General features: G+C 36.3%; 2 protein-coding genes across 2 annotated transcripts in view; one reads left to right on the forward strand and one right to left on the reverse strand.

Moving 5' to 3' along the window:
- LOC112051086 (N-alpha-acetyltransferase 15, NatA auxiliary subunit) overlaps positions 1 to 21180 on the forward strand; it is a 158835-nt gene extending 137655 nt beyond the window's left edge. The window contains exons 11-16 of the mRNA XM_052888840.1: positions 10957 to 11054; positions 13266 to 13364; positions 14437 to 14545; positions 15267 to 15430; positions 16061 to 16237; positions 16980 to 21180. Coding sequence (XP_052744800.1) covers positions 10957 to 11054; positions 13266 to 13364; positions 14437 to 14545; positions 15267 to 15430; positions 16061 to 16237; positions 16980 to 17171 — 839 coding nt within the window. The 3' untranslated portion in view covers positions 17172 to 21180. The remainder of the gene's footprint in view (positions 1 to 10956; positions 11055 to 13265; positions 13365 to 14436; positions 14546 to 15266; positions 15431 to 16060; positions 16238 to 16979) is intronic.
- Positions 20894 to 26025, reverse strand: LOC112053698 (deoxycytidylate deaminase). Its single transcript, XM_024093192.2, has 5 exons — positions 25573 to 26025; positions 24670 to 24834; positions 24177 to 24265; positions 23178 to 23391; positions 20894 to 22569 (listed from the first exon to the last, which is right to left on the reverse strand). The coding sequence occupies exons 1-5, from the start codon at positions 25614 to 25616 to the stop codon at positions 22503 to 22505; spliced, it is 579 nt and encodes a 192-aa protein (XP_023948960.1). The 5' UTR covers positions 25617 to 26025; the 3' UTR covers positions 20894 to 22502.
- Between the last annotated feature and the right edge of the window lie 1635 nt (positions 26026 to 27660).

Genomic DNA, 27660 nt, shown 5'->3' on the forward strand with positions numbered 1-27660 from the left:
TATAAATACAAGATTGGACGGACAGCGTGTGAAAATTTCGTTTTCTAAATGTCTGTAAATAACACAACTCTGACTGAAAATAAACACAGAATGGCGAACTTTGCTGCAGCTATATATGTTGTGTTTTCTTCCATAACCCTAATGGATTAGAGAAAACCTTCAAAGCTTGTTTAGAGAATAGTTCTTTTACGCTAGGCTCTGCTATTTCTTCCAAATCTTTGTCTAAGTCATTGGTTAAAATATAAGTACGCTCTAAAGGTAGGCGTGTTTTAAGCATAGTCACACACAGTGTTTACTAATGTCTCTTTTCAAATAATTGTTATCTCGTCAACTGCTACATACTACTCGAAGATCACTATCTGTCAGGGTGTGAGTTACAAACATAATGCCATGATAAAAATTCTTAATTAATGTTGTCAGCTAATGAAAAAAATACATTTTATTTAATTAATTTCAAAAAAAAAAATGCGGATTTCAAAATTTTTTTTTATTATGGGTTTTAAGTCCTATATTTTATGTTCTTTTAAGATAAAAATAATTTATTCTGCTTATAGTCCGGTCAAATTAAACCAAAAAATAAGAGTAAAGTTACCTAAATTCCCTGCTGAAAAAAGCTGAAAATCGGTAAGATTTTAGATTTTTTTTTATTAGTTGACATTCGGAATAAAATCCCAGCCTCCATACAAAATTGGGACATGTCCTTTTCGAACGCCCGTATCTTGTACGTAAATATCTACGTTTTGGTATACTATTGCGGTATTTTATAATAATTCGGTGCGGCCGGCCAGGCTTTATTGAGTGTTTTGGCTTGTGCACCGACTCTGAAGTAAAGCTTTATTTCACAACATTTGTTGTGTTTCCTTAACAGGTTGTGGTGTAATTTATATTGTATCAAACAACCTGTATTGAATTATTAATTGTTGTTTTTGTACATGATACAAGTCGATGCTTAGTTTCGCCGTGAGTAATGTAATAATTTTGAAAAATCTGCTGTGTCAATTAATAATTTACGTAATTATAATATAGCTAAGAGCTTTTTCTTTTGAAACCTCAAGGTTGAATATTTGTAAAGACTCTACCACCGGTTCTGAAGGCAGGTTGTCCCGAGAGGAGCCGGCAAGAAAACGTGTAGTTTTAGTGTAGCGGGCGTAGCGTATAATACGAAGTTAAATGAAGGTCTATTTCCAACGCCCAAAATTGAAAATGCAACACTGCTCAATAAAAAAGCGTATCGTTTTAAAAACGCTGTCGCGTGAACATATACTTGAGAATGCATTCGTTGTATTTCAACGCTTTTCTAACGTCCATTGAAAAAAAACTCTCATGCGAATGAGGGTTTAGTTACCAAAAAAATATATATACTTCTATATTTTCGTATTACTAAGAAGTCTGGTCGCATTTCTGTGTGATAGTTGATAAAGCGGCGCTCGCCACGGCCGCGGTTTCATTAGTTTTGCGAAACCGGCGAATTGGAGCAGCAATTTGTGTGTGCGACGTGTCCTAGGATAGAATTTAAGGCACAATGCGGTTACGCAAACGCGTCCGCTTTTATTGGCTTACCCTTTGCTGTTGTGATGTGACAGGGCTGACACACAACATATCACTTGGTATTATCATAAGTATTTCATTTTGTCGCGTATAACTTATTGAGTCACACAGTTTGAAGAGCTGATATACGTTGGGGTCCCAAGGCGCTGGAATGGCGATCCCGTACCGGAAAGCGCAGGGAAGTCCCCACTAGGTGGACTGAGGACATTAAGCGGGTTGCAGGGAGCCGCGGAATGCTGGCGGCTCAAGGACGTGTCGTTTGGTAGTCCATGCAGGAGGCCTATGTCCAGCAGTCGACGTTTATTGGCTGTTAATGATGATGATGAACTTATTGGTTGCTTTCGTAACTGTACTAGGCAATGCGGTGAATTGGCCGTTTGTAGGGCCGTACCCCTACACGTGGGTAAGGTAGAGGAGGTAGGTAGGGGTACGGTTAAGAATGAAGTAGGGGCCTACCCCTAAACCCTACCCTCTAGAAGAAGTAAGTGCAACACATAAGTCAAAGCGAAGAATGACCGGGTCAGCTAGTCATAACATACCCAAACGTTTTAAAAATGCTTTGCATAACATTTCATTACATCTACACATATTATATCAAAATCCGTTAGTAGTTTATAGATTTAAGATAGAGTCAGACGCGATTGAGGAACTTTGTTTTATAATATCTATACTAATATAATAAAGCTGTAAAGTTTGTTTGTTTGCTCGAATACTGGTCCGATTTGAAAAATTATTTCAGTGTTTAGATAGCCCATTTATCGAGGAAGGCTATATATTATCACACTAAGACCAATAGGAGCGGAGCACCAATGAAGAATGTTTCAAAATCGGGGGAATTTTTTCCTATTGAGAGCTTATGCTGCGTAAACGGTTAAAGTTTCGCAAAAATCATGTATCACAGAATTGTTCTCCTAAAAAAATCTGCGACAGTTCCCGCGGGATTTGTGAAAAACTGAAATCCACGCTGACGAAGTCGCGGGGGTCCGCTAGTGTAGCTTTTAACGATAAAATCGATTAACTATTATTTATAGACTTATTATAATATGTCAAGCGGAACAAATTGCATAAATAATAATTATTTTTTAATACAGTATCTTATTGTGTAATCAGCTATCAGTATTATCGTCGATATAATTATAAGTTTGTAATAGATTCTTGATAAGCGCTTCAATAACGGAACCACAAAATAGAGGCACAAATAGAAAGAAAAAAGAAACTACATTTTTTATTACCACATTATGCCACACATATTATCAAAATTATTTCGAATAAAATAGATTTGTGTTCAGTGTAAAATTTACAGACCCTATATCTTATAAACTTAGCCCTCATTCGCACGGGAGCTTTTTTAACGGACGTTAAAAAAGCGTTCAAATACAACAAATGCATTCCCAACTATATATGTTCAATTGTTCACGCGACAGCGTTCTTAAAACACGACGCTTTTTTTCGAGCATTTCAATTTTTGGCGTTAGAAATAAATACTATATTTAAACGCTTTTTTAACGTCCGTTAAAAAACCTCCTGTGCGAATGAGGGCTTATACTTATACATTAGTGATGGATTTTAAAATTATGAGTAGAATTTAGTGGTAACCCTGATGAATGATAAAATGTTTAGAATTTTATTAAATAGCAAAAAAGAAACATTTCAATTATGAGACTCGGATATTAGCACATCAAGGATATTTCCAAATGGCTACAAGAATGTACCTACAATAAAATTATATTCAAATTTAATTTCGGGGTCAGTTACAATTACGAACTTGTATAGTAAAACTTTACTACATATTTACATATTTTGGCATACTCGCACAATTATTTAATGCTTTATAATATAGAGGTAAGATTTTGTGTTTGTCTGTTATTACGAAGAGGCTGGTGGAATTCTTCCTGGAAGGCTTCGGCCGTGGTTAGTTACCACCTACCGGCAAAGAGATACCGCTAAGCGATTTAGTCTTCCGGTACGGTGTCGTGTAGAAACCGAAAGGGATGTGGATTTTCATCCTACTCCTAACAAGTTAGTCCGCTTCCAACTTAGATAGCATCATCACTCACAGCAGGTGATGTTGTAGTCAAGGGCTAACTCGTAGATAATGAAAAAAAAAGATTCGAAACTGGCGGACCGATTTTAAAAATTCTTTTACCAATGAAAAGCTACGTTATTAGCATATTCTAGTTAGTTAAATACTGTTAGATGTGTTACTAGCGCATGAAAAATGAGGCGCTATAAAGAGGCAATTTGTAGTCAACTCAATGTTAGTTGTGGTCAACAACGAATAAAAAATACCTAAATATCGTCTACAATGTCGAGTTGTGTGTTCAGTAAATGTAAAAATGTAGTTAAATAAATATAATGGAATTAAAGACAAAATTGTGCATGTGTGCGCTCAGTGTTGTAGCCTATTATTCGGATCACTTTTTGTGTTGATTTTAGGGACGTAACCGATCTATAGTATAAAATTATCATTGCCTGCTATCCTATTGCGCGATGCTTATAATTTATTCAACGCGCATGGCAAAAGTAACGGGGGTCCGATACATACCTGTACCTTCAACATATTCGTGCAACATAAAGTAGTCATACCATTACATACCGCATTCCTCATTAATCTACATATGGTACGTGACCCGAGAGCGATTTGCGAACAATGATACGTAGCGTAGGTACGAGTAACTGTTGATTGCCAGTTTCGATCTGCAGTAACCATAAACCTGGGCACGTAACCACGTGGCACGTAGATTCTCTTTTTACGAACGCTAACGCTTCGAAAACTAATAAAATGTATGGTAATGACATTCATTATCGATATTTCACGTGATAAAGTTGCCGATCGTATCTGTCATTTTCTTATCTATATCTTTCTTATCTATACTTCTATACTAATATTATAAAGAGGTAAAGTTTGTAAGTTTGTAAGTTTGTCACATTTTTTAAATGGGGTAATCTTCGGAACTACTGGTCCGATTTTAAAAATTCTTTCACCAGTAGAATGCTACATTATCGGGGAGTGCTATAGGCTATATTTTATATTGGTATCATATATATTAGCCGACATATCACAGTTTTTGTCATACAGGTCGGACTGAAAATCCCCTTAAACAGACTTATTCGCATGCGCTGCCTTAATTATTGTGTAAAATTGAAATTAATGTATGGAGACTTTATGTATCTTTAAAAGTTCTACAAAAAAGTCCGCAACACCATATATCTATTTTCTATATATTAGCAGATATAGTACCTTTTGTGTTTTAAAAATTATTAATTTTATATACTTAGGTTTACGTCATTATGTATACAACTAAAAACAAACCCTTATTAAAATAAATTATTTAATAATCACAAGGATATTATGGAGATAAGATTTGCCCTTTACAGTATGTTAATTACTTAAATAGTTTCGGAGATAATACAAAATTTCTAAAAGACGCATAAATTCCGCTATATGACGTCGGGCGCTTTCATTTACGTAGTTCTCGTTCCCGTGTGAATATGGGGATCAAACATAGCCTATGACACTTGCAAATAACGTAGCTTTCTATTGGTAAAACAATTTTCCAAATCGGTCCAGTAGATCCAGAGATTACTTCCTACAACCACACGAACTTTACCTCTTTATATTATTAGCATCGAAGTCTCTATTTTTCTTGGTCATACCACCACTCTCGAAGGACTGGACCGTAAGATAGGGTAGGGTAGGGTACGGGTAGGGAAGCGTAGGGATAGTGTAGGGGTAGGGCCGGGTTTAGGGTAGTGGTAGGGTAGGGTAGAGGTACGGGTAGGATAGGGAAGTGGTAGGGTAGGGGTAGGATAGGCGTGAGATAGGGGTACGGGAAGGGTAGGGGTAGGATGGGGGTAGGGTGTAGGTAAAGTAGGGGTAGGGTAGGGGTAGGGTAGGGGTAGGGCAGGGATAGGGTGGGGGTAGGGGTAGGGGTACGGGTGGGATAGGGGTAGGAAAGGGATAGGGTACGGGAAGGGTAGGGGTAGGATGGGGGTAGGGTGTAGGTAAAGTAGGGGTAGGGTAGGGGTAGGGTAGATGTAGGGGTCGGGTAGGGTAGGGTTGGGGTAGTGGTAGGGTAGGGGTAGTAGTAAAGTTGACATCGAAATTTACGCGGACGAAGTCGCGGGCGTCCGCTAGTTACTATATAAAAATAAGTCGGGTTTTCCTTCCTGACGCTATAACTTCAAAACGCACAAACCGATTTCCACGGTTTTGCATTCGTTGGAAAGGTCTCGGGCTCCGTGAGGTTTGTAGCAAAGAATTTTCAGGAATAATTTCAACGTAGGGTAGGAGTAGGGTAGGGGTAGGGTAGGGGTAGGGTAGGGTAGTTGTAGGGTAGGGGTAGGGGTAGAATAGGGGTAGGGGTAGGTTAGGGGTAGTTGAAAGTTTACATCGAGTTTCACGCGGACGAAGTCGCGGGCGTCCGCTAGTATTTAAATAGTTTTTGAAGCTTTAGCGTTTGTAGAAAGAGAATCGACGTGCGACATGGCTACAGGCCCTGGCTATAAGTGTCATGGTGCTTCGATACAACCAACGGTGGTTGTGAAATTTTATGGTTTTCTGCGCTAATAAGTGGTTTGTAAGGTAATGATTTGAATAGCTGTATGAATCGTTGAAGGGTATAAAACTACGAGTATACATAAGCGTTGAACAACACACGATGTGAAGTGAAGTGTTGAAAACACAGTTTAACATCAAACTTTAACGACGATATTTATAAACGTGGATTAAAATTTAAAACCCCATAATGTTCAAAGTAAAAATGATCTAATCACTAGACCAGAAGGCTGGCCTATATTTAGGCCAAAGAATTAGTATTGCCATACCACGTGGCAATACTGTCAGCCTTCTGGAACAGTAGATATATAAGCTTCTGGGCACTTTACCAATGATCGTCGATTCGGACGAATTCTACGACGCCTGAGCCTTTAGATATAATTTAAATTTAGTATATTTTCTTTTTAATTTTTATAATATGTGGTTATAGTTATGTAGGTACGTAGGTTTAATATTATTGTAAAACTTTATAAAATTTAAATACTGCTAATATCTATCACTAGTAGATAAAATTCACTTTCCTTTAATGAAAATTGAGGTTTAAATCTTGATCCATGTTTATAAATATTGCCGTAAGGATCTGGCGACTGCAGAGATATGACTCCTCGTGATATCGAGTGCGAGCGTTTTGTCGTTTCTTCCAATGGTAGTTTTAAGAGCTGTCTTGTGTAGTAGTTCTCTAGTGTAGTAGCAATAGTCAATTGTCGTTTCGTCTCCTTCCTTCTTCCAGCCCTCGAGCTCTACTCTGGACACCTTCTGTGCTCGCCTAAACCCTGAATCTAGAGCAGAGGCTTTTTTCTCATATACCACTTTCGAAATCGAACTGGTTCTAGTGAACGTCCTGCAGCTACATTTCACAAAATTCGATAAAATCTATTATGAAAATTTTGTCTATGGAAATATACGATGGAGTTGAGTTCCCACCAAATTAACAACATAATTATCACTTTACGAAAAAAAAAGTTAGAAAGCAAAGTTGGAATCCAACTCACAGCACAAGGAACCAATAAATTGTCACTTGTTTTATTCGGAAATTTCATGGACTCTTACTAATTGTGAACTCTAATTTTCTTCTTCTTCTTATAGTGCCATCTCCTATCGGAGGTCAGCAATCATTAAGGCTAATTTAACTTTGTTCACTGCTGCCCGAAAGAGTGATCTGTTACTCATATTAAACCATTGGCGTAAGTTCTTGAGTCAAGATGTATGTCTACGACCAGGCCTTCGTTTCCCCTTTATCTTTCCCTGGATAATAAGCTGGAGCAGGTGATATTTGGAGTTTCGCATTATATGACCCAGGTATTCGAGCTTCCTCCTTTGGACTTGTTGCAGAACGAATGATCTAGAATTCTAGAGCATCAAGTATAGAAGTATAGAAGCAATACGCTGTGTGTAACGTACGCGGCGTTATATTTGCGTAGGTTTACAAGTACACGCTATTTGTATTGCCACGATACGTATTAAGATCACTATGAGTCCCACACACGAAGTCATAAACGTCCGGTTCCGGGTCGTAGCCCAACTATTGTTTTTTTTTAAATTGGACATGGAATTTTTAAGATAAATAAAGAAAAAACCCAAAAGCAAGCAAATGGCACCCACCGATCACAATGGTCGTTGACCTTAGCGAGCGATCTATTGCAGTGTTACCAACTCTCCAAAATATTTATCCCTAAAGTTTGTGTCAAAAACCCCTAAGATCGCCTTAATTATTGGGTTAAAAAAATAATAAAAAAAAAAAAATATAAATTCATATTATGCTGTAAAAGTGTATATTTAATACAGACAAAATATTATGTCTCCATCTGAAGATTCAGATTTTTTGAAACCATACATTTTGACAATGAATAAATTTACCAATTTTTTTTATATTCGATGAAAATTGCCGCCAGTTGCCTCAGAGTGGTTGTAGAATAACGTATTATATGTCGTTATAAGTAGCTAGGCCAAGAAAGAAATACTAAAATTATCATCAATTTAAAAATATTAAAGAGTCAAAAAATCCCTGAAAGTACCCCTAAAAATTTCGGACCCCTAAAAAAATTCCATTTCACTTATTTGCCCCCTAAATCAGGGGGGAAAACCCCTAAGTTGGGAACCCTGATCTATTGTTTGTTATTCAGCGTAATCACGGCGCTATCATCATCGTGATATTATTTTTATAGTTTTGCGTAGGTCGTTTTGTCGTGTTATTTGTCATAATAATATACTTAATGGAAGGAAATATTTTTGCGGAATGAGTTCGTTAGCGTTTGTTGGACTAAATTATTGTGTTGGGGGAAAACAAAGTGTGTTCACTTTGGTATTTTAAATATTTAATTGACATCGGTTGATCAACATTCCATAGTGATCATTACAGATATAATTATTACCTACATTTAAGCCTGCCTCTCTGCATTGGAGACGTGATAGCCCAGTAGACTCGTGATAGCCCAGTGGATATGCCGATTTCGGCACCTCCATGATATTTAATTTCTCAAAATTGTGTGAATTTTGAGAAAATAAATATCACATATCTCAAACGGATAAGAAAAAACATCGTGAGGAAACCTGAGAATTTTCTTTATTCTCTAGATGTGTAAAGTCTGCCAATTTGCATTGGCAGTGGGGTGGTGTAAGGCCTAACTCCTCTCATCCTGAGAGGAGACTCGTGCTCAACAGTGAGCCAAATATGGGTTGTTAATGCTCTGCATTGGAACAGCGTGGAGGGGCTAAATAAAAATAAGAAAGTTCAATATCTTTTCCCTGTAAAGCCCATACATAAAAGTCTATGTACTTAAAAATATTCAAAGCCATCAGGAGCACGAAAGACAATATACATACTGCAACTATAGGTTATTGGATAGAAGCAGGCGTTGCTTTGCGGAAGTTCATCATGATGATGATGTTGGCTCTACAACGTGCAATTGCAAAATTCTTTGCAATTGCACGTTGTAGAGTCAACATCTCCTGTGGATGCTCCGGTTTCGGGGTAAAACGTACGTAGAGAGTATTTTGTCGGACCTGGGTGACGTTGTCGCATGGGTTCGTCGACTTTTCGCGGATGATATCAAAATAAATAAATCATTATACTAACTATAAGGTAAACAGCCATACCGGTCGGAATCCGGCAACATTAGAGTCTTTAGTAAGTAAAAAACTGTACCGTGATCAATATCAACACTTGTTGGCGCTTGGCAAGTTCCGTAAACGAAATATCATACCACTAAAGCATGTATAGTGAATAATAATAATAATTTAAACGCGTGACCACGTGTGTCACACTAGTCACGATGTACTTCAATATAGCCGACCGGATCTGACGTCATCGCAAGGTGATACAGGATGTGTTTAATATTGGAAAAATCAAAATTAAAAGTATTTATTGGAAAACAATGTCGGCCCGTAGAGAAAAATTTTAAAAAAGAGAACCCATAAAAATGATTCGTTTCTTCTGTACAATAATGAATCTTGAACTTTCCGAAGCGCAAATCTCGAGACCGCCTGTACCGATTTCGCTAATTCTTTTTAGATTACTCCTTGATGATGGTGCTTGCGGAGAGAAAAATTTATAAAAGACTAAAAAGAAATCATGATTATATAATGATTTATTTACTTTGCTATCCTCCACGAAAAGCCGACGAACCCATGCGACAACGACACTCAGGTCCGACAAAATACTCTCTACGTACGTTTCACCCTGCACGAGCATCCTCAGGAGATGTTGACTCTACAACGTGCAATTGCAAAGTAATTTATACGGTACGGTACGGTTTCGGGGTGAAACGTACGTAGAGAGTATTTTGTCGGACCTGGGTACTCGTGTCATGATTATATAATCATGATGAACTTCCGCAAAGTAACGCCTGCTTCTATCCAATATTTAAAAAAAAATCTCCCATACAAATGATTTGTATGTTCTACAGAGTTTTTTTTAGGGTAGGGGTAGGGTAGGAGTAGGGTATGTTGGGAAAAAGTGCACAAAAGTCAAAGCGAAGCTTGACTGGGTCCGCTAGTTAAAAAAACAAGTATTTGAAATAATTAAGATCCCGCTCATTATGTACGAGTATTATTGGAAAATATTACCATAAAATATGGGATGATGGAGGGCAAATTGTTACTTGTTATCGTCATTATTTGACGTCAGTTTGGTGTATATCCTCATCTGATGGAAAATTAAAATTGTAAATCCTGTTCTTAATAGGTTCTGCTGCAGGTAATAATTAGTTTTGCAATGTTTTAGCATCATATAGTACCTACATGACTTAATTACGTATGGTCTAGTAATTCTTAGAAAACTTTGCATATAAAGAGTCGATGTTTAAGTACTCTTTAAATTGCTTTAGTTTATGTGCATCCGGATCATGAGGTTCCTGGTTCGACTACTGGGTCACACTACAATATATTAATTAAACCTTTAGTTCTTTCAATGAATTATTATCAGTAGACCAGAGTTAGAAAAACAGTGTCGTTTCTAAGCTTTGTCAAAAAAAAAAATCTGTTTCGAACTAAAAACTATTTCGAACCGTGATAGCCCAGTGGATATAACCTCAGCCTTCGATTCGGAGGGCGCAGGTTCGAATCCGTAACGGGGTGTGCAACTCCAACTTTTCAGTTATGCTCATTATAAGTAATCAAATATGGCGTGCCTCAATCGGGAAAGGAAAAACATCGTGAGGAAACCTGCATACCTGAGAATTTTTTAATTATCTGTGTGTGTGTGAAGTCTGCCAATCCGCATTGGGCCAGCGTGATGGGCTATTAGCCTAACCCATCTCTTTCTGAGAGGAGACTCGTGCTCAGCAGTGAGCCGAATATGGGTTGATAATGATGATGATGACGAGTATTAATGAACACTGTTTTGTCCGCAGAGAATCTCGCGCCGTCAGAACTGAAGAAACTAAGAAACAAACAGAGGAAAGCGAAACGTAAAGCCGAACAGGAAAGTGCGCTGGCAGCACAAGTTCAGGTAACGAACGCAATTAATTATAAAATTGAGTCAACTATTACTGTTGCTATAGTCGTTTCAGACAATGGTCAGTGAAAAGCTTCAAGCCAACATCTTAAAAAGCTTTCGTTTAACTGCTGAATCAAGGGTCGGATACAGAAGGCAAATTCCTGAGACGTCGCGTATTGTGGAAGGTTCCTCACTCTGGAGCCCTGATCACCGGTTGCTTGGGCACTTAAATGTCCCGCAGTAACGTTTATTACCATTAAAAAATTAAAAAAAGTAAATAGATGAAGGGTCAAATGTGGAATATATAGAAAAACCAGTTGACCAGTGGCGGTGGAATCGTAAATATATACTCAGAGGCACAATTATTCGCCTTATTTTTTTTTTTTTGGTTACTACCTAAACTGACACAATGATTTAACCTAACATATATTAAAAATAGCTTCTACACATCTTCATTTAATTGAAAGTTGTAAGTGCCTACTTGAAGCAAACACAACATGCTTACATAGGGTACATAACACAAATTATTAACTTACTCTAAACAAAAAGAATAAAGACAAAGAAACAAAATGATGAAGAAAAAAACAAATGTGAAGAACTAATCTTAGACTGCATCGTCACTTAACATCAGGTGAGTTTGCAGTCAAGGGCTAACATGTTATAGAATAAAAAAAAAAAACTGTCACTCGCATTCAAGAAACTCTCCTTATGTAACTTAACTTAAAGTGAAGGCTCTTCCTTCACTTTATCTGCCTTCGCTTGTAACAACTTGTTAAGACAGTAAACGTTGAGATAAAAGTGAAACTTAGCTTATACAAGCGGGATAAATAGTTCCTATATCCGTGACTGCTTATGACACACTTAATTTTAATTTATGAGTAAGTATGGCGATCTTCCTTAATTGTAAATAGCTTTCGATTTTGATTTATTTATGTAAATCTTGTGATAATTTACTATGGGAGAGTAAACCGCTTCGTAACGTAACGCGTTACGGCGCCACTCTGTCTGGTATCCCTTGCTCTCACGCATACGGCAGCAGTTTTAAATTATCACTTCTGTCGAGCGTGCCGAGAGGCACATGTTTTTTTAACCGGTGTGGCTACGGATCTTGACATCCTAGGTTCCAGGTCCAGGTAGGGTTAGGAGTTGGGAAGTACGAGTAGGTAAGAGAGCATGTGAATGACAATCACTATTATCATGAAAATATGATCATTGATCTAATCTGATCTGATCTGTTGAAACATTGATAAAAATCCGCTTTGCTTCTTTAAGTGGTGGATTTATTTATTTCATTTAGTAAAAATGAGATGATGACGATTTTGTTGACGAACAAACTACACAATAGTATTAATGTAATTACATACAGACGTATTGCATTATAATATCATAACCGTAAGGGTAGGTAAAAACCACGTCCTTGCTATGATATTTGCATTTATTTACATATCTCCCTTGCTTCTTCGATTCTCAGAAATCTTTTCATAAAAGGGGCTTAGTTACCGCCGTATCAGCCGTATTAAGAATACAGGGACCCCTTGCGTGTGAAAGCAAAAATTAGTTTAATGTAGGTAATCTACTTAAATTTTTCATACACCAAATCATTATGGTAGAAAGTATCAGGGTCTAATTTTATTTAAGCTATCTTTGTAAACCTGCTTTCTGATGAATTGCCCCTGGTTAAGCGTGCACACAAAAGTTGGAAACATCATATATAGGTTAAGTCATATTTCTTTTAAGCAAGCATTTTTGTTCTTTTTTTGTGAGAAATCTTTACCCTTCATTTGGGCCCCCCAAGTAATTTTGATACAGGGCCCTCCAAGGCACGCTACGCTACTGTTTCATGATGATTTGACGACCTCCGTGGCGCAGCGGTATGCGCGGTGGATTTGCAAGACGGAGGTCCTGGGTTCGATCCCCAGTTGGGTCGGTTGAGGTTTTCTTAATTCTGGTCTTGCTGGTGGTCTGGTCTGGCTGGTGGGAGGCTTTGGCCGTGGCTAGTTACCACCCTACCGACAAAGACGTACCGCCAAGCGATTTAGCGTTCCGATACGATATCGTGAAGAAACCGAAAGGGGTGTGGATTTTCATCCTCCTCCTAACAAGTTAGCCCGCTTCTATCTTAGATTGTATCATCACTTACCATCAGGTGAGATTGTAGTCAAGAGCTAACTTGTAAAGAATAAATAAAAAAATAAAATAAATTATGTATTTTGTATATTTCAGGTAAAACGTGAACAGCATCACAAAGCGAGGCAGCAACAGGAGCAAGGCGACCCGGAAGCGCCGCAGCTCGATGAGCTGATCCCGGACAAACTTGCGAGAGTAAGTTCATAATTATCAACCCATATTCGGCTCACTGCTGAGCTCGAGTCTCCTCTCAGAATGAGAGGGGTTAGGCCAATAGTCCACCACGCTGGCCCAATGCGGATTGGCAGACTTCACACACGCAGAGAATTAAGAAAATTCTCTGGTATGTTGGTTGGTATGGTCTCACGATGTTTTTGTGATGATTAAAATGCACACAACTGAAAAGTTGGAGGTGCATGCCCCGGACCGGATTCGAACCCACACCCTCCGGAATCGGTGGCAGAGGTCATATCCACTGGGCTATCACGGCTCACGGCGGAGATTAGATAGTAGAGAGGATGAATGAAGGGAGACTAACAAAAAGATAAGGCGAGGGTGAATGAAAATGTTGGAAAGGAAAAGCTAAAGCAACCGTTCCTGGATCGAATCCAAATCAAATGATAAGTATATAAAAGAAAGTCGTGTCAGTTACACTATTTATAAGTCAGGGTAATGTAACAGGGTAAAGGGTAGGGGTAGAATTTTATCTTTTTAGACAATTTAATTTTTTGGGCATTTGCATGAGTTTCGTAGGTTGATTCTAGAAGTTAAGCTAGGTCAGCAGCGGAGAAAGTGGATAGATGATGTAAAAGAGTGGAGCAAGTAAACCTATACAAAGGTTAAAAAATTTACAAATGACTAGATAAGTTGTCAACTCATGACCGCCGCCAAACTTCAGCTTGAAGAAGCACCCAGTGATGATAACGACTTTTCGTGATAGTCTTGGAAACTAGCGCAATGTTTATTTCTACCGCCCAGAAACATTGCTATGTTACAGTCTTAAGGACATGGTTGCCGGTGTAACTACAGGCACATGAGACTCAAAGGCCTCAGTTTGGGCGACACTTTGTAGGATGTCGTCCTTGCATTCCTTGAGAAGTTTATATTGCTTTGTTTTTAGGCCTTACCACTTATAGGCAATTTATTTATATATATTGCTTGGATTGTTATAAGAATATGGGAATAACTTTTCACCAGATAAAGAGGTTACCAGGTATAAAGATCTTTGAGATATTGAGAAAACTCATTGTAAACTTGCAATTTTCAGGCGGAAGACCCGTTAGAGCAAGCATTAAAGTTCCTTCAACCGCTACGAACGCTCGGCGCGGACAGAATAGACACGCATCTAATGGCCTTCGAAATATACTTTAGGAAAGGTAAACTGACAACTATAACATTTGTATATTTTTCTTTTCTTTTCTTAGTCTAAGGTGCGCGGCAAAAGAAAACGAAATAATTTTGTCTTGCATATTGCTCTCTTTCGATCCATTGCAATGAAAGCGAATAAAACAATAGTACAGAAATGAAACTATTTGATAATTCAAGCCTTACCATAACGACGCCTGTTTCTTAGCAGAACGTACAAACATGTGGTGAGCTGATACGGAAAGAAAGTTTTGTTGTGAAGAGATTGAAGTTATGTCAGCCTCCGAGCCTTCTAGACATTGCGCTTTCTATAGTAGGTAGGCGTTAAGATCGAGGCAGTGCCCTTCTTCAAGCAGTCTTCCCCTATGGGCCCCGGACCCCGACCCTTACGTTAACTACAAAGAGTTAATAAAAAAATATGCGCGGATTTTGTAATTGTTTAAAATGTACTCGGTTTTTCTCTGATGTCTTTTGCCCCCCTAGACCTAAGCAATTGCTTAAATAGCTTTCAGGCTAATTCAGGACTGAATCGAGGTTGGCACTATTATCATATAGCTGTAGCTTTAATTTTTTTTCAACATGTCATTCGTATAATTCGAACCCAGGTGGATACGATACGTTCAAGTAATTCAGGAATTATAGATAGTTTATATAAACACATTAGGTTAAGCCTGTAATGTTTATATATATATATATATATGTGTATAAAATAAATAAATAAATAATTTCCAGAAAAGCCCCTGCTAATGCTGCAGAGCATAAAACGCGCGTGGCGGCTCGACAGTTCGCACTCGCACCTGCACGACTGTCTGCTGCGCTTCCGCAGTTGGCTGGACGACACGCACGCGAGCTTGCCGCCCAGCGTCGCCGCCGTCATCGATACGGAGATGAGGCCGGTACGTGTATGCGACACTTGCGATATCAGAAGAAAGAAAGAAAGAAAATATCTTTATTGCTACAATTATACCACACATCACAATTATCTTAGAATAATAAATACCCTGCGATATGTGGCATAACCTAGAAAAAGGTCCCAGCTCAGCATATTGCTGTATGCTCCCCGTATGCAAAAAAAAGCAAACAGCGCTGATTTTCAGCTAGGACCCCGTTCCAAGTGCCACCACGAAAATAGGAAACATAAACCCGTATTTAAAGCTGTAATTACATTAAAACCTATAACTAGTTAAAATAATAATAAAAAAGAAAGGGAAAAAGTATATAAAATTAGATACAAAAAATCAAAATTATTTCCCAAATTTAAAATTTACTACTTAATAAATTAAAAAGAATATTTATATAAATAAAATATGTATTTACACATTGTTACGTTACACAAAGTATAATAAATAAATATTTGCTATAAGAAAGAAAACTCCTTAATAACAACAGCTAATTGACGTCCACTGCTGGATATACTCGTAGGCCTCTTGCATGGACTTCTAAACTATCTCGAGCCGCCAGCACCAAGCGGCTACCTGCAACCCGCTAAATGTAACCTGTAATGGTGAAACCTCTCGGTTCCGCAGATGTTCCAAGGTCGTTCAGCGCAGACGATGGCGCAGGAGTACATGCAGCAGTCGGCGGAGCGCTCGCAGCTGGCGGCGCTGTGGGGCGCGCGCGCCATGCGCCGCCTGCAGCCCGCGCGGGCGCCGGAGGCTCTCAAACTGGCCACACGCCTCGACCTGCCGGACCTGTCTATACAGGTAATAATCTCCTCGAATTTCAACAAAAGACGACATAATTATCATTTTAGCTGAGACATAGCCTTTTAATGGGACTTTTATATACAATGATCCTGAGCTTCGTGTGACCTTAAAACTAGCCACGCACGTCAATCTGTCGGACTTTCCTATACAGGTAATTATCTCTTCTTCGAGTTGCGACAACAGACGAGACGACTTATCGTCAGCCACCACTAGACGTCCACAGCTGGACGTCTAGTGGTTAACTAACCTATTAACCTACTTATCGTTGGTCTAGATGTGATACCTCGTAACTAACAATTTTTGGTAAAAATTGATTTTGATGCAGAAAGCTTCAAACAGCTTTTCCGGTGGTAGCCCGTAAATATCTTGTAGTACGTCCATTAGAAACGTTTTTGGTCGCATAAAACGACTTTTAGTGATACCTAAAAGATGTTTCTTGTCTCTCCTGTAAAGTTCGTCAGTCTTCTAGACCGACGATATCGTATTATGGTGATTATAAATTAAGCTCAAATTAAGCATCCATGCTCCACATACAATGTGGCATGGATGTACAAATAAATTTTACATGCTTTATTTAAGATAATGTGACAATTATTTTGTTCACTCATATCACGATTAGTCAGGCATATAACTGAACTTGCGATCGCATTGATAATAATCATTTTAGTCATTATAGATACAATAATTTGCCTTTATCAAAATATTATAAAGCTACAAATTAATAATATTTTATTTGCAGGGTTGCGTTGAAGTTTTAGAGAGTCTCAGAGACGGCGACTTCGGCCCATGCGAAAAAGACATAGAAGAATACATCGAAGCGTGTCGCGTCAAATTCCCATATGCGAACGCTTTCAAACCCCCAGCAGAACAGGTGCCTGACCACATTATAGAGGATCCCCTACAGCCTAAGGAGATAACGGTCAACAACTGAAGCCTTTTCCCTCCCCTCTCCCCCCATTTTCATTAATATACTATCGTCGATAGAAATTTTGTAGTATGTTTTTTGAAAAGGATACACTCGTTTTGGAGTTTCGATGTGACGAGATGCCGGTTCATACTCAATTAAAATATTAAAGTTTTGAAATAATTTACTGTTTAACGTATGTAGATTGCACTACGGTTGGACTGCGGGCGGTTTAAAGTATCGAATTTTGTAAATTTTCAATTATTATGAGTAGTTTTCATATAATATATATAACTAAATATATACCGTTGTTGTATTAAATAATACAACATACATAGTAAAATATTCGTAACATGTTGGTTCACTCGAAATATGATTTAGACGGTTTTGCGTGCAAAAGTCCGTTGCGTATTCGTTACGCAAATGAGCGTACGCACAGTTGCGTACGTAAGTTGCGTGTTACTTACGCAAATGTATACGCAATTGAGCGCTAGAGCTCGTACGTTGTGTGTTGGTTATGCTTTACATATACGCAATTGCGTACGTACGTTTCGTGATGGTTACGAAAACGTGTACGCACTTGCGTACATACGTTGCGTGTTTGTTGTCAAATCTAATAGCTTATTTACTTTTTTTTTTAATCACAAATATTTGCTAATAAAATTCATCCGCGGCTGACCGTTGTGCATCAGAACACAAATTTGGATGGATTTGGCTATTTCTGTCATAACAGTGAATGTCACAAAGACTAAATTGGCCAGTTTAGTAGTAGCGAGAATTTTACAAAAGTCTTTCATTTTTGTGATGATAAAGAAGTGTTATAGTCTGGCAAGTTCGTTGATGACACTCCCATGATATGCGGGCGACGGGGAGAAAGACTGCGCGGGGGTGAAATCGTGCGTGCGGGGATGTGAGGTGCATTAGTCGTGGGTTTTTCATTGATCGCTACACGCCCCCCGGCCTGCGCGGACCACCGCGAGTTTTACGAACGAAGTTGCCAAACTATAGCCCCACATGGACCTGGGACCTGATTAGTCCGATACTCTTCAACAAATTTCTTTGAATTTCTGGACTGTTAGCTAGTTTAAAATTTGATTCAAATAATAAGTAGTCAAAACATTTTGCTCCAAGATATTCAGATGCACTTTTTTTTAAGTTTTAAGAAAACGAAACTGAATGAGATATAAATATAACGTAAGACGATCAAGTTTTGTGATCACTGTGTTTTTTTTGTTGGCTATGGTAAATTATCACTATACCCCAGAAGAATACAGATTACAAGTGTAATCCTATAACCGATGAAATTAGTCCCAGGAAATTATAGTCTGGCAAGTTCGTTGATGACACTCCCATGATATGCGGGCGACGGGGGGAAAGACTGCGTGGGTTTGAAATCACGCGTGCGGGGAAATGAGGTGGATTATTCGTGGGTTTTCCATTCATCGCTACACGACCCCGGCCCACGCAAGCCATCCGGAGTGTTACGAACGAAGTTGCCAAGCTATATTTTAATTTTCGATTACTTTTGAGCTTGCGGTCTCAGGCCCTTGCCATTTTGCCAATCGTAGTTACGCCACTTCTACTAAATAACGTGACTGATGAAATTTTAATCAAATTTATGGCTTGTAAAAAAAGACAGCTTAAAAAATCATCTTATTTATTAAAAAGAAAAACAAAGAAATATAAATGAGTCCATTCTCGCTTAAATGCTAAACACAACAAGTGCTACAGTTTATTATTAAAAATATTCTAGCACCGTTTGCTATAATAACTCATTTGAATACAAAAATATCACTTGCCACAATAATAACATAGGTTTTGGTGTTAAATGTATACTGAGTTTATTAATATAGATTATTATGCATTGCTATTTCATTGTACTAAAGAAAATATGTTCCTTGTTATCATCATAAGATTTTTTTTTTTAACAATAAATTTTGGTTTCTATGCATGTATATTTTACCTGATTTAATGAACTGCTATAATTTTTTTTACTTCTACCCTTAAATTGCATAATTTTGTTTTTAATCACTCTTATAGTCTTCCTGACGTGTATCAAAAAGAAATCCTTTCATTGTATATTATGACATTTTTAAGCGATCAATTAAAAGTTTCAATACAAGGCCTCAAGTGTTCATACAGCAAATAATATGTTATTAATAAAATAAGGATTTGTAATGAAAGATTGGTTTTTTTTGATGTGTGAAAAAAAAATGTGTGGCAAAGTTGCAATACACACCAAATGAGGTACGCTTTGTAAATAATACAATATTGTAATGTAATAAGTTTTTACTGTACAATACTTTTGGTATACTCTGTAGTCTATAGAGCTGGTTGCTGTTTTTTTTTTCATTTGTAAAATGCTATTAATACAATACCCATCGAATTGACAGGTACTAAATAAATTGTGTGAGTTTTATTATTATATAAAATAATATAAATGCGATGCGTTTGGTGCGATCAGCTCAAGACTGGACGTAAGCTAAGGCGAAGGCAATACAGAATTTGAATTTGGAATTGCGTTGCAAACTGTCTCAGACCAATTACCTTCCACAGGACCTGCCTCGCTAGAGGTTACCCCTCTGTCAAAACGATATGATCATGATCTAATGTGTTCATGCAAACTGTGTCTATAGAATCGATGTTTTATTGTGGTAAAATTACATGTGTGTGTGTATTACTATTTAAATTTTATAATTGTGCGTTGTGTAAGGACACAGGACATATTTACAATGTGTGTTTTTCCTCGTCTCCTAAAAAATCGACAGATAATTTTGTGTGTGGATACAAGTCCAATAAAAGGTAATTGGTCTGAGCAAACTGTGGCTAACACAGAGGAAGGCACAGTTTTCTGTGCGACGTTTGAAATGGTGGAACAGTTTAATGTGTTACTTCAACCATTGGTTCAATAGCTCAACGTTAAGGGCGGTCAGACTCATCACGGTCGGGTGAGTGGGGTGTGGTGATTGGGGTGGTGGTTCAATCCCCTTGCCGTTGGTCTATTGTTGTACCCGCTCCTAATACAGTCTTTCCCGACTAGTTGAAGGGGAAAGGGAATATTGGTTATGGAATAAAAGATAGGCAAATATTTAAATAAATAAGTGTTACATCCAATCTGTCCTGTTAAATTTAATGAGATTGACATCTTGAAATTCTTGATATTTGTTTGAATTTGGACTAATGAAAGACTGTATTTCATGGGAATTTTAGGTAGACCCACATTGTCGTTCAATGCTACTGAATAAAGTTAAGGTAATGCATTAAAATGTTTGTTGTATTTACGTAAAAAGTCCTATTCTGTAGTACCTCCGCCTCAGCAAAAGATTTTAGTCTTTGTCAATAACATTAGACTATTGGAGCCGTAGAATATAATTCTGATAATCAAATACATGGACTTGTGAACAGTGACGCTTTAGTTGAATTTGATTTTAATTATTTTGTAGATATGTGTAAAGTTTGGACAATAATAATATTATTATTATAATTGAATACACCAAATCCTCTAATGAAAACGTTTTTTAAAAAAGTCTTCACTGAATGCAGAACATCAGGGCTAGTTTTGATTAGGTTTAAATTCAAATTACATTTAATTTTCAAGTAATTAACAATCACAGTCACTAAGTACTCTTAATTATTAACTAAAGTATATGGAACAACAATAATATTTTCCATACAAAATGTATAGTTAACCAAGCAAATAATAAACAATTACTTAGGCAACTATTTAATTCATAGTGCATTATTGAGCAATTTCTTTTTTTTTTGCATGTTATGTATGGTTTTAAATTTTAAAATTTTTGATTGGGCCCTGATGGTACTGTGTTGTTTAATAAATTAGTGACGTCAAATGACATGTCCGTGTCATAGAGTAACTGGGCTGTTTTGCTCGGAAGATACTGAAGTATGATTTCCGTGTACTAGAAAATGTGTTGAAATTAACCATGTTGATTTTGTTTGTTCACCTTGGTGTGATTGGAGTATTTTGTACCCCTGTCATGATGTACATAAAGTAATAAATTTTTATTTTACAAATTTATTTACATTTCTCTTTTATTTCGTTCCAAAGTTCTACCCTGCCATGACAAATTACTATCTAAATACATCTTTCAAAAGGGTCTTAAAATGTTTATTATCATTCTACTAAATTGACAAAAATATATTATATTTTTTGAGACATGAACACATGAAAATTTTAATATTTACATATTTTTTTTAACAATATGAACCAAAACTCTATCGGTCATGATGGTCTATATTTACCTAAACCAAACGGTTTAGTGTTTGACAAAATCATTTATTTATTAATTAGTTTATTCCCTTAGTGACATCAAGTAGCAAGTACAAAATGGTCGAAAGAGTTTTTGACGTTCAGAAAAGTTTTAAAATACATGATTTTTAAATTAAGTTTTCTATGATATCCATAACTTTTATTAAGTAATATTAATATATTTTGGACCCTTTCAACTACCCTATTGTTGGCAAATCGCAGTTCATTGTTTATTGTTTCACGAGTAGTTTCTCAGTATTTAAGTCTTGAAAAATATTTTATTAAAGCTAGTAACCAAACACATGCTAGAAGTTCATTTATGGTTATTCCAACAAAACACTATTTATGAAGATAAAGTGTAATGTAGCACATCGTCCACAGCTGCACATTGAACACGATTTATTTATTGAATTCTATTGTTTGAAGTAATTGACTAGACATAATTTTGTCTATGGTTTTGATAATACCGCATAGACTTGGGCTAATGAAAGTAGAAACTGAAAATGCCCGGCAAATTAAAAAAATATTTACTAATCTTTATTTAAATAAAAATGTATGTGTGAAAACATTACTACACACACACTACTACATGTTGAAAAAAAATTAAATTGCTATTAACAAACTTGAGTTTTTAAATTAGTTTATTAGTTTTAAGTTAAATATTTGTTTAAAACTATTGTTTTGGGAATGCCCTCCATTCTGTTTTATATTTGCTGGTTGATTTCAGTCTCTACTTTATATTAATTGATTATGAAACACGGCTGATTAGAAAACTCATGTGATATTAGGTCGGAGTGTGCCCGACTAGTTTCGATCCCATACGGGGCCCTTAGTCATGAACCATATCACGTGAGTTTTAGCCGTGTTTCACAATCAATTAATATGAATAACACTCACGATAGTTTAAATTCTAAAATAGTCTCTACTTTCATTAGCCAAACTCTAGTTCGTACAGCATGTGCTGCTAAATGTGCAATCCGCTTCATAATATGAACTTGACCTATAAAACTATTTGAAATTTTACATATTGTAAAACGGCATGATTGTTTACTTACAAAATTTTCCATATTGTAAAATATCAGATTCTTTACTTACAAAATATCATTATTATTTGTAGTAAAATTTATTTCTATTTTATCCTGCTTTGGTATAAATTGTCTGAAACAAGATATTGTTCTATTAATTAAAAGAGTATGTATGAGTATATCTATGTTTATATACTCAGAGGCACAATTATCCACCCACTTTGATATACTCGCGTCATATTAAAATAGAAATAAATACATAGAATGAGAGCCAGAGACAGGCAGATCTTCGTAATTTTATTAAATTTATGATTGTCAGTGTTGTTCGAATGGCCAGCAACTGTATAATTCATATTCATACAACAACATTGCAATTGAAAAGATGACTCGCCAAACGGGTGGTATGAGGGGTTAACTCAGTCATTAGGGATCCACTAGAGAGAGAGGTTTGTCAACCAGTACCATAAATATTTGGTTAACGGGGGTTATGACTTCATGATATCTTATGGAAATTAAATATTTGAAATCAGTTATGTCCTAAAGCAATGACAGTCCAAATACCATAGCTGCCTACCATGTTAGGAGCATTCTGCATGTGCTAACAAATTTTCAGCTTTTATAAATAAAGAAGATCTAGATATCACAGACAAACATGCAAATCTAATTTACAATGACGAAAATTAAAAAAAATCCAACTATAATTTCCTAAATTGAAATTAGTTAATACATCAAAAATTTTACCTGCATTTAATTCCAGCAGCTAAAAACATTCGTCTCGACGCCATGTACTTTGGTTTATAGGGTTTTTTTTCAGATAGATATACCACTTCTCTGATTCCAGATTGTATGATTAACTTTGCGCACTCATTGCATGGAAATAGGCTAACGTAAATCGAACAGTCCTTCAAGTCCGATATATTCTTGTTTATTATGGCATTCATTTCTGCGTGGCAGACTATAAGAAAAAAAATTTTAAATTAACACAAAATCCACATATACATCTATATTTTAGTGAAGAATCTTTATTCATATCAGATTAAAATAGTATTAATGTAGTAAAGTTACAAAATAGAAAACTCCTTCTCCAATACAGAATAGTAATGAATATTGTAGAAACGAAGACCAATTATAGGAGGACCTGTATCACACTCATAGTCACGAACAAAATTGACTGTCATTTTCTGAGGAAAGGAGCTTAGATTTGGTATATATCTTATACTAAACTAGAAGTTTTTTACACAATTCAATTGCACAAAAAGGTATTTTTACAGAGCTCTTTAACTGACGAACACAATTACGACTATTTAACATCAATTCTATGGAGACAGTTTTTATAATCGCATTAGATCGTTGATCATATACAGGCAGGTCCTATACAATAATTGGTCTGAGAGTATAGTGTATTTATGCACCTATTTTTGAACAGCATTGTACCCTGCTAAACCTGCTGCTGTATGCATGAGAGAAAGGGAAGCGAGACAGAGTGGTGCTGTAATAACAACATTATATTATAAAGCGGTTTACTGAAAGGAATTTATCACTCTGTGTATCTGTGTAATGTTAAACCAAACATTAACAGAGAAAAACTCATTGCTCTTATGTAAATGAAATTATCAATTCAAAACAATTGAATGGAATGTGTTAACACAGATTAGGCCCATAACCTGATCTGTGTAAACACATTAAGCCCAACATTAACTGAGTAAAATCTCATTACTCTTAGGTAAAAGGATCACTTACCATAAAGGGACTTTTCATCCAAAGGATTTGACACTTCTTTGCCCCATGGAAATTCATCATCACTACATCCAGATGGCATGCCATTGTATCTAAAACAAAGTAAATTATTTATAATCTACACTAACATTATAAAGAGAAGCATTTTGTATGTAAAATATAAACCCAAAAACTACTGGGCTGATATGTAAAATTCATTTATAGACAGACATTATCATTAAGTAACATTATATTTTATTCTCAAGGGAATGGGAACTATGTGGATGAAACATTAAGAGTCAGGTGACATTTTTATAGAACCCACTTTGTGAAACCCTTGCCTAAAAGACACTTTTATAATAGGACAGCAATCGATACAGAGCATAAAATGTTTAAACTAATTAAAAAAAAAAAAAAAATATTCCCCAAATTGGATTTTGAATCGTCATGCCAAAAAGATGCAGTGATTTTTTCAATTAAATTAATATTAAAAGTCTCTTCAAATAAGAATTCTCACCCAACACCAACTATTTTCAAATCCTTAACTATACAGGCACCAACTTGACAATTTGGATCTTTGCTTCTTTTGGCAGCTAATACTGCAACAGCCATAAAATAGTCTTTCCATTCTAAATAGTCATCACGTTTCTTTTGTGTTTTAGTTTGTGAATCTTCTCTGAAACTATGACAATATTATGAAGTAACCGAAAATGGTTATGTGGTTACTTTACATGCTGTAGAAGTAAAATGTTCCAGTATAATATTGTAAAAACTTGGACCTTTTCCGAGACTGTTTTCTCACTTTTGAATATACTTTCACTATTACATAAAAAAATATGTATTGTATGTAGAGCTGTGATAGCCCAGTGGATATGACCTCTGCTTCCGATTCCGGTGGTTGTGGGTTCCAATCCGGTCCAGACATGCACCTCCAACTTTTCAGTCGTGTGCATTTTAAAAAATTAAATATCACAGTGTCTCAAATGGTGAAGGAAAAACATCGTGAGGAAACCTGTGTACCATAGAATTTTCCTAATTCTCTTTGTGTGTGAAGTCTGCCAATACGCTTAGGGTTAGGCCAATATTCCACCACACTGCTCATTATATTAGACAGGCATCTGTTACAACGGTTTCTTAAAATTTACCCATTATGGAGGACGTGACAGGTATCTTTGGAGTTATGCATATGAAGGTAGGAACTGTGTGCATCATTATTCATATCTACTGCTTTCTCTTTGTAATCAAATATTTAAAATTTTGTGATATTATCTTTATAAAACTTAGATAAGATGCTAAAGCATTTCAACTGATAAAACAATAATTTACTTAATATCTGAAAAAACGTCTTTACAACGTAACCTAAACAAAAATCTTTTTACGTAAGTTACACATAAACTTAATAAACAAAATTGACACGTACCTGTTTGAAGTAACTTCTGAAGAATCTGTAGGATGGTGATTCATTTTGATATAATATATCGTATTATTAAGTTTTTTTGGAGATCGTATTAAATAAACTTTGACACAGTTTATATACCCACTTCTAAACTAATAAATTTTTTTACGGAGTACTAATGAACTAACTAATACATCTGTTCATTATATTCTCATTAAACTAATTATAGTTAAAAATAAAAACCAAAAGACAAACACATTTTAACCTCTATAAATCTAAAATGAATACAAATAAAGTGAATACAAAGTTACCAAATTACAAAACAACAAGAAAAGAAACAACGGTCAAGTCGAGGTTAGAGGTGAGGCGTATATACTGGAGCAGGTCTTAACACTAGGTTTGTTGGAAGACGTATGGCGTACGAGTACGGAGCAGGGACTTATACACGTATTAAGCGTATTTAGAAGTACCGAGTACCGAGGAGCGCAAGATGTCAACAAGTGCGAGTCCAATACTCGCAAATACTCTAACGGTCCAACCAATACGGGACGTGTTCAGAGACGCGTTCGATTAGTAATGTGTGAGTGAGAGACTTCTATCAATGCCGAAAGAAAATAGACTTTGTTGTCTAGACATAAGACCGGTTTTTCAACGCAATAAACACTTCATACTCCAACAGACAAAACATCGCGAGACGCGTTCCCGGACGCGTTCGTTTAAGAATGTGTGAGTGACGTCCCATTGCTGATGAAAAATTGTCTTTACTTTATCAAACATAAGACCGATTTTTTAACGCAGTATACACTTAATACTCCAATAATTGGAGTCCCTGATTTTAATCCTTATTTTAAAAACATAATGTTTATTTGTTTTAGTATGATTATTTATCCGCTAAAGTAACAAGTTAATGTAACCCGACAGTATCATGAGGTAATATTAAAATAAATAACTAAATAATAAAATTACATTGAAATTTTTAAATTAGTGACTAATATTTTTGTTTGCAAATTTTTTTCTTTTTTTTGTGGATTACAAAAACCAAAAATAGTTGAAAAAACCAATTGAAAAAAACAAAATAAAAAGACAAAAATGATTTTCTGTTACCCGGGATCGAACTCAGGATTCAATTTTTTTGTACCTTGCGTACATACCACTAGTCCAAATGACTACGTATAACTCGTTTGAAATTAATGTACGCTTAGTATCAGATAATATGATGTAAAATCGCTGGCCACTGAGTATTTAGGAGTACGTATCTATTCTATAGGTCCTAATGGCTCGTACTTCTAAATACTCGTGGAGCTATATAGTTATAGTCTTTGGAGCGCGTCTCTCGGCGTACTCGTACTCGTAACACTCAGTACGCGTTTTAGCGAGTACGACTCACCTCTAGTCGAGGTAGGAAAATGTCAATGTCAGTGTCACTGTCACAAATCATAGATAGTAAATTTTATTGAGATATAGATACGTATTTGAGCAAGAAACTTGGGCCTAATAATTGTCTAACGCAAACGATTGAATTTGACTGTTGCAGTCTGTTGAAGTCGTAGGTACCTATAATACGTTTTTACTTGTCAAACTCAAACGGCTACCTATTTTTGAATTGTTTAGGTCAATAGTAACCCATCGGTTCGGCATCGATAGTTCATTACGATTGTACCTACCATTAGCGATTCTAATAATCTGTGGATTGGATCCTGCTGATCCTGTTTAATTGAAGGAGTTCATGGCATTATCACAATAGGTGCATTAGGAATACTTACAGTAGATGCGACCACGGCTCTACCATGACTATTTTTGTACTTAGGTATGGCATGTAATAGTATAATAATATATTAGTTATAGGTACCTATCATTACATGTCATAGCACTATTGTCACAGATTAATCAATAATAAACAGATGGAGCAGATGGAGCGTATGGAACACGACTGTTGATTCTTGAGCAAGCTCGAAATAAGCATGCTCATTATTATCAATGTTACGATACATGCTATAGTAGCAACTGCTCAATAATAGCATGCTTTCGTGCTTGAAATAAGCATGTGTAACTACTGTTACTTAGAAGTTTTAGCGCACGACAAGATCTAAGATCTCATGGCACTCCCATGAA

Source organism: Bicyclus anynana, chromosome 23 (genome assembly GCF_947172395.1).
Source record: "Bicyclus anynana chromosome 23, ilBicAnyn1.1, whole genome shotgun sequence".
Classification (NCBI taxonomy): domain Eukaryota; kingdom Metazoa; phylum Arthropoda; class Insecta; order Lepidoptera; family Nymphalidae; genus Bicyclus; species Bicyclus anynana.

Coding starts and splice junctions, on each gene's coding strand:
- LOC112053698 (XM_024093192.2), bottom strand. CDS start 25,616: ATGAATCACCATCCTACAGATTCTTCAGAAGTTACTTCAAACAG. Junction 24,266..24,669: donor TTGAAAATAGTTGGTGTTGG/GTGAGAATTCTT, acceptor ACTTTGTTTTAG/ATACAATGGCATGCCATCTG. Junction 23,392..24,176: donor GGATGAAAAGTCCCTTTATG/GTAAGTGATCCT, acceptor TTTTTCTTATAG/TCTGCCACGCAGAAATGAAT.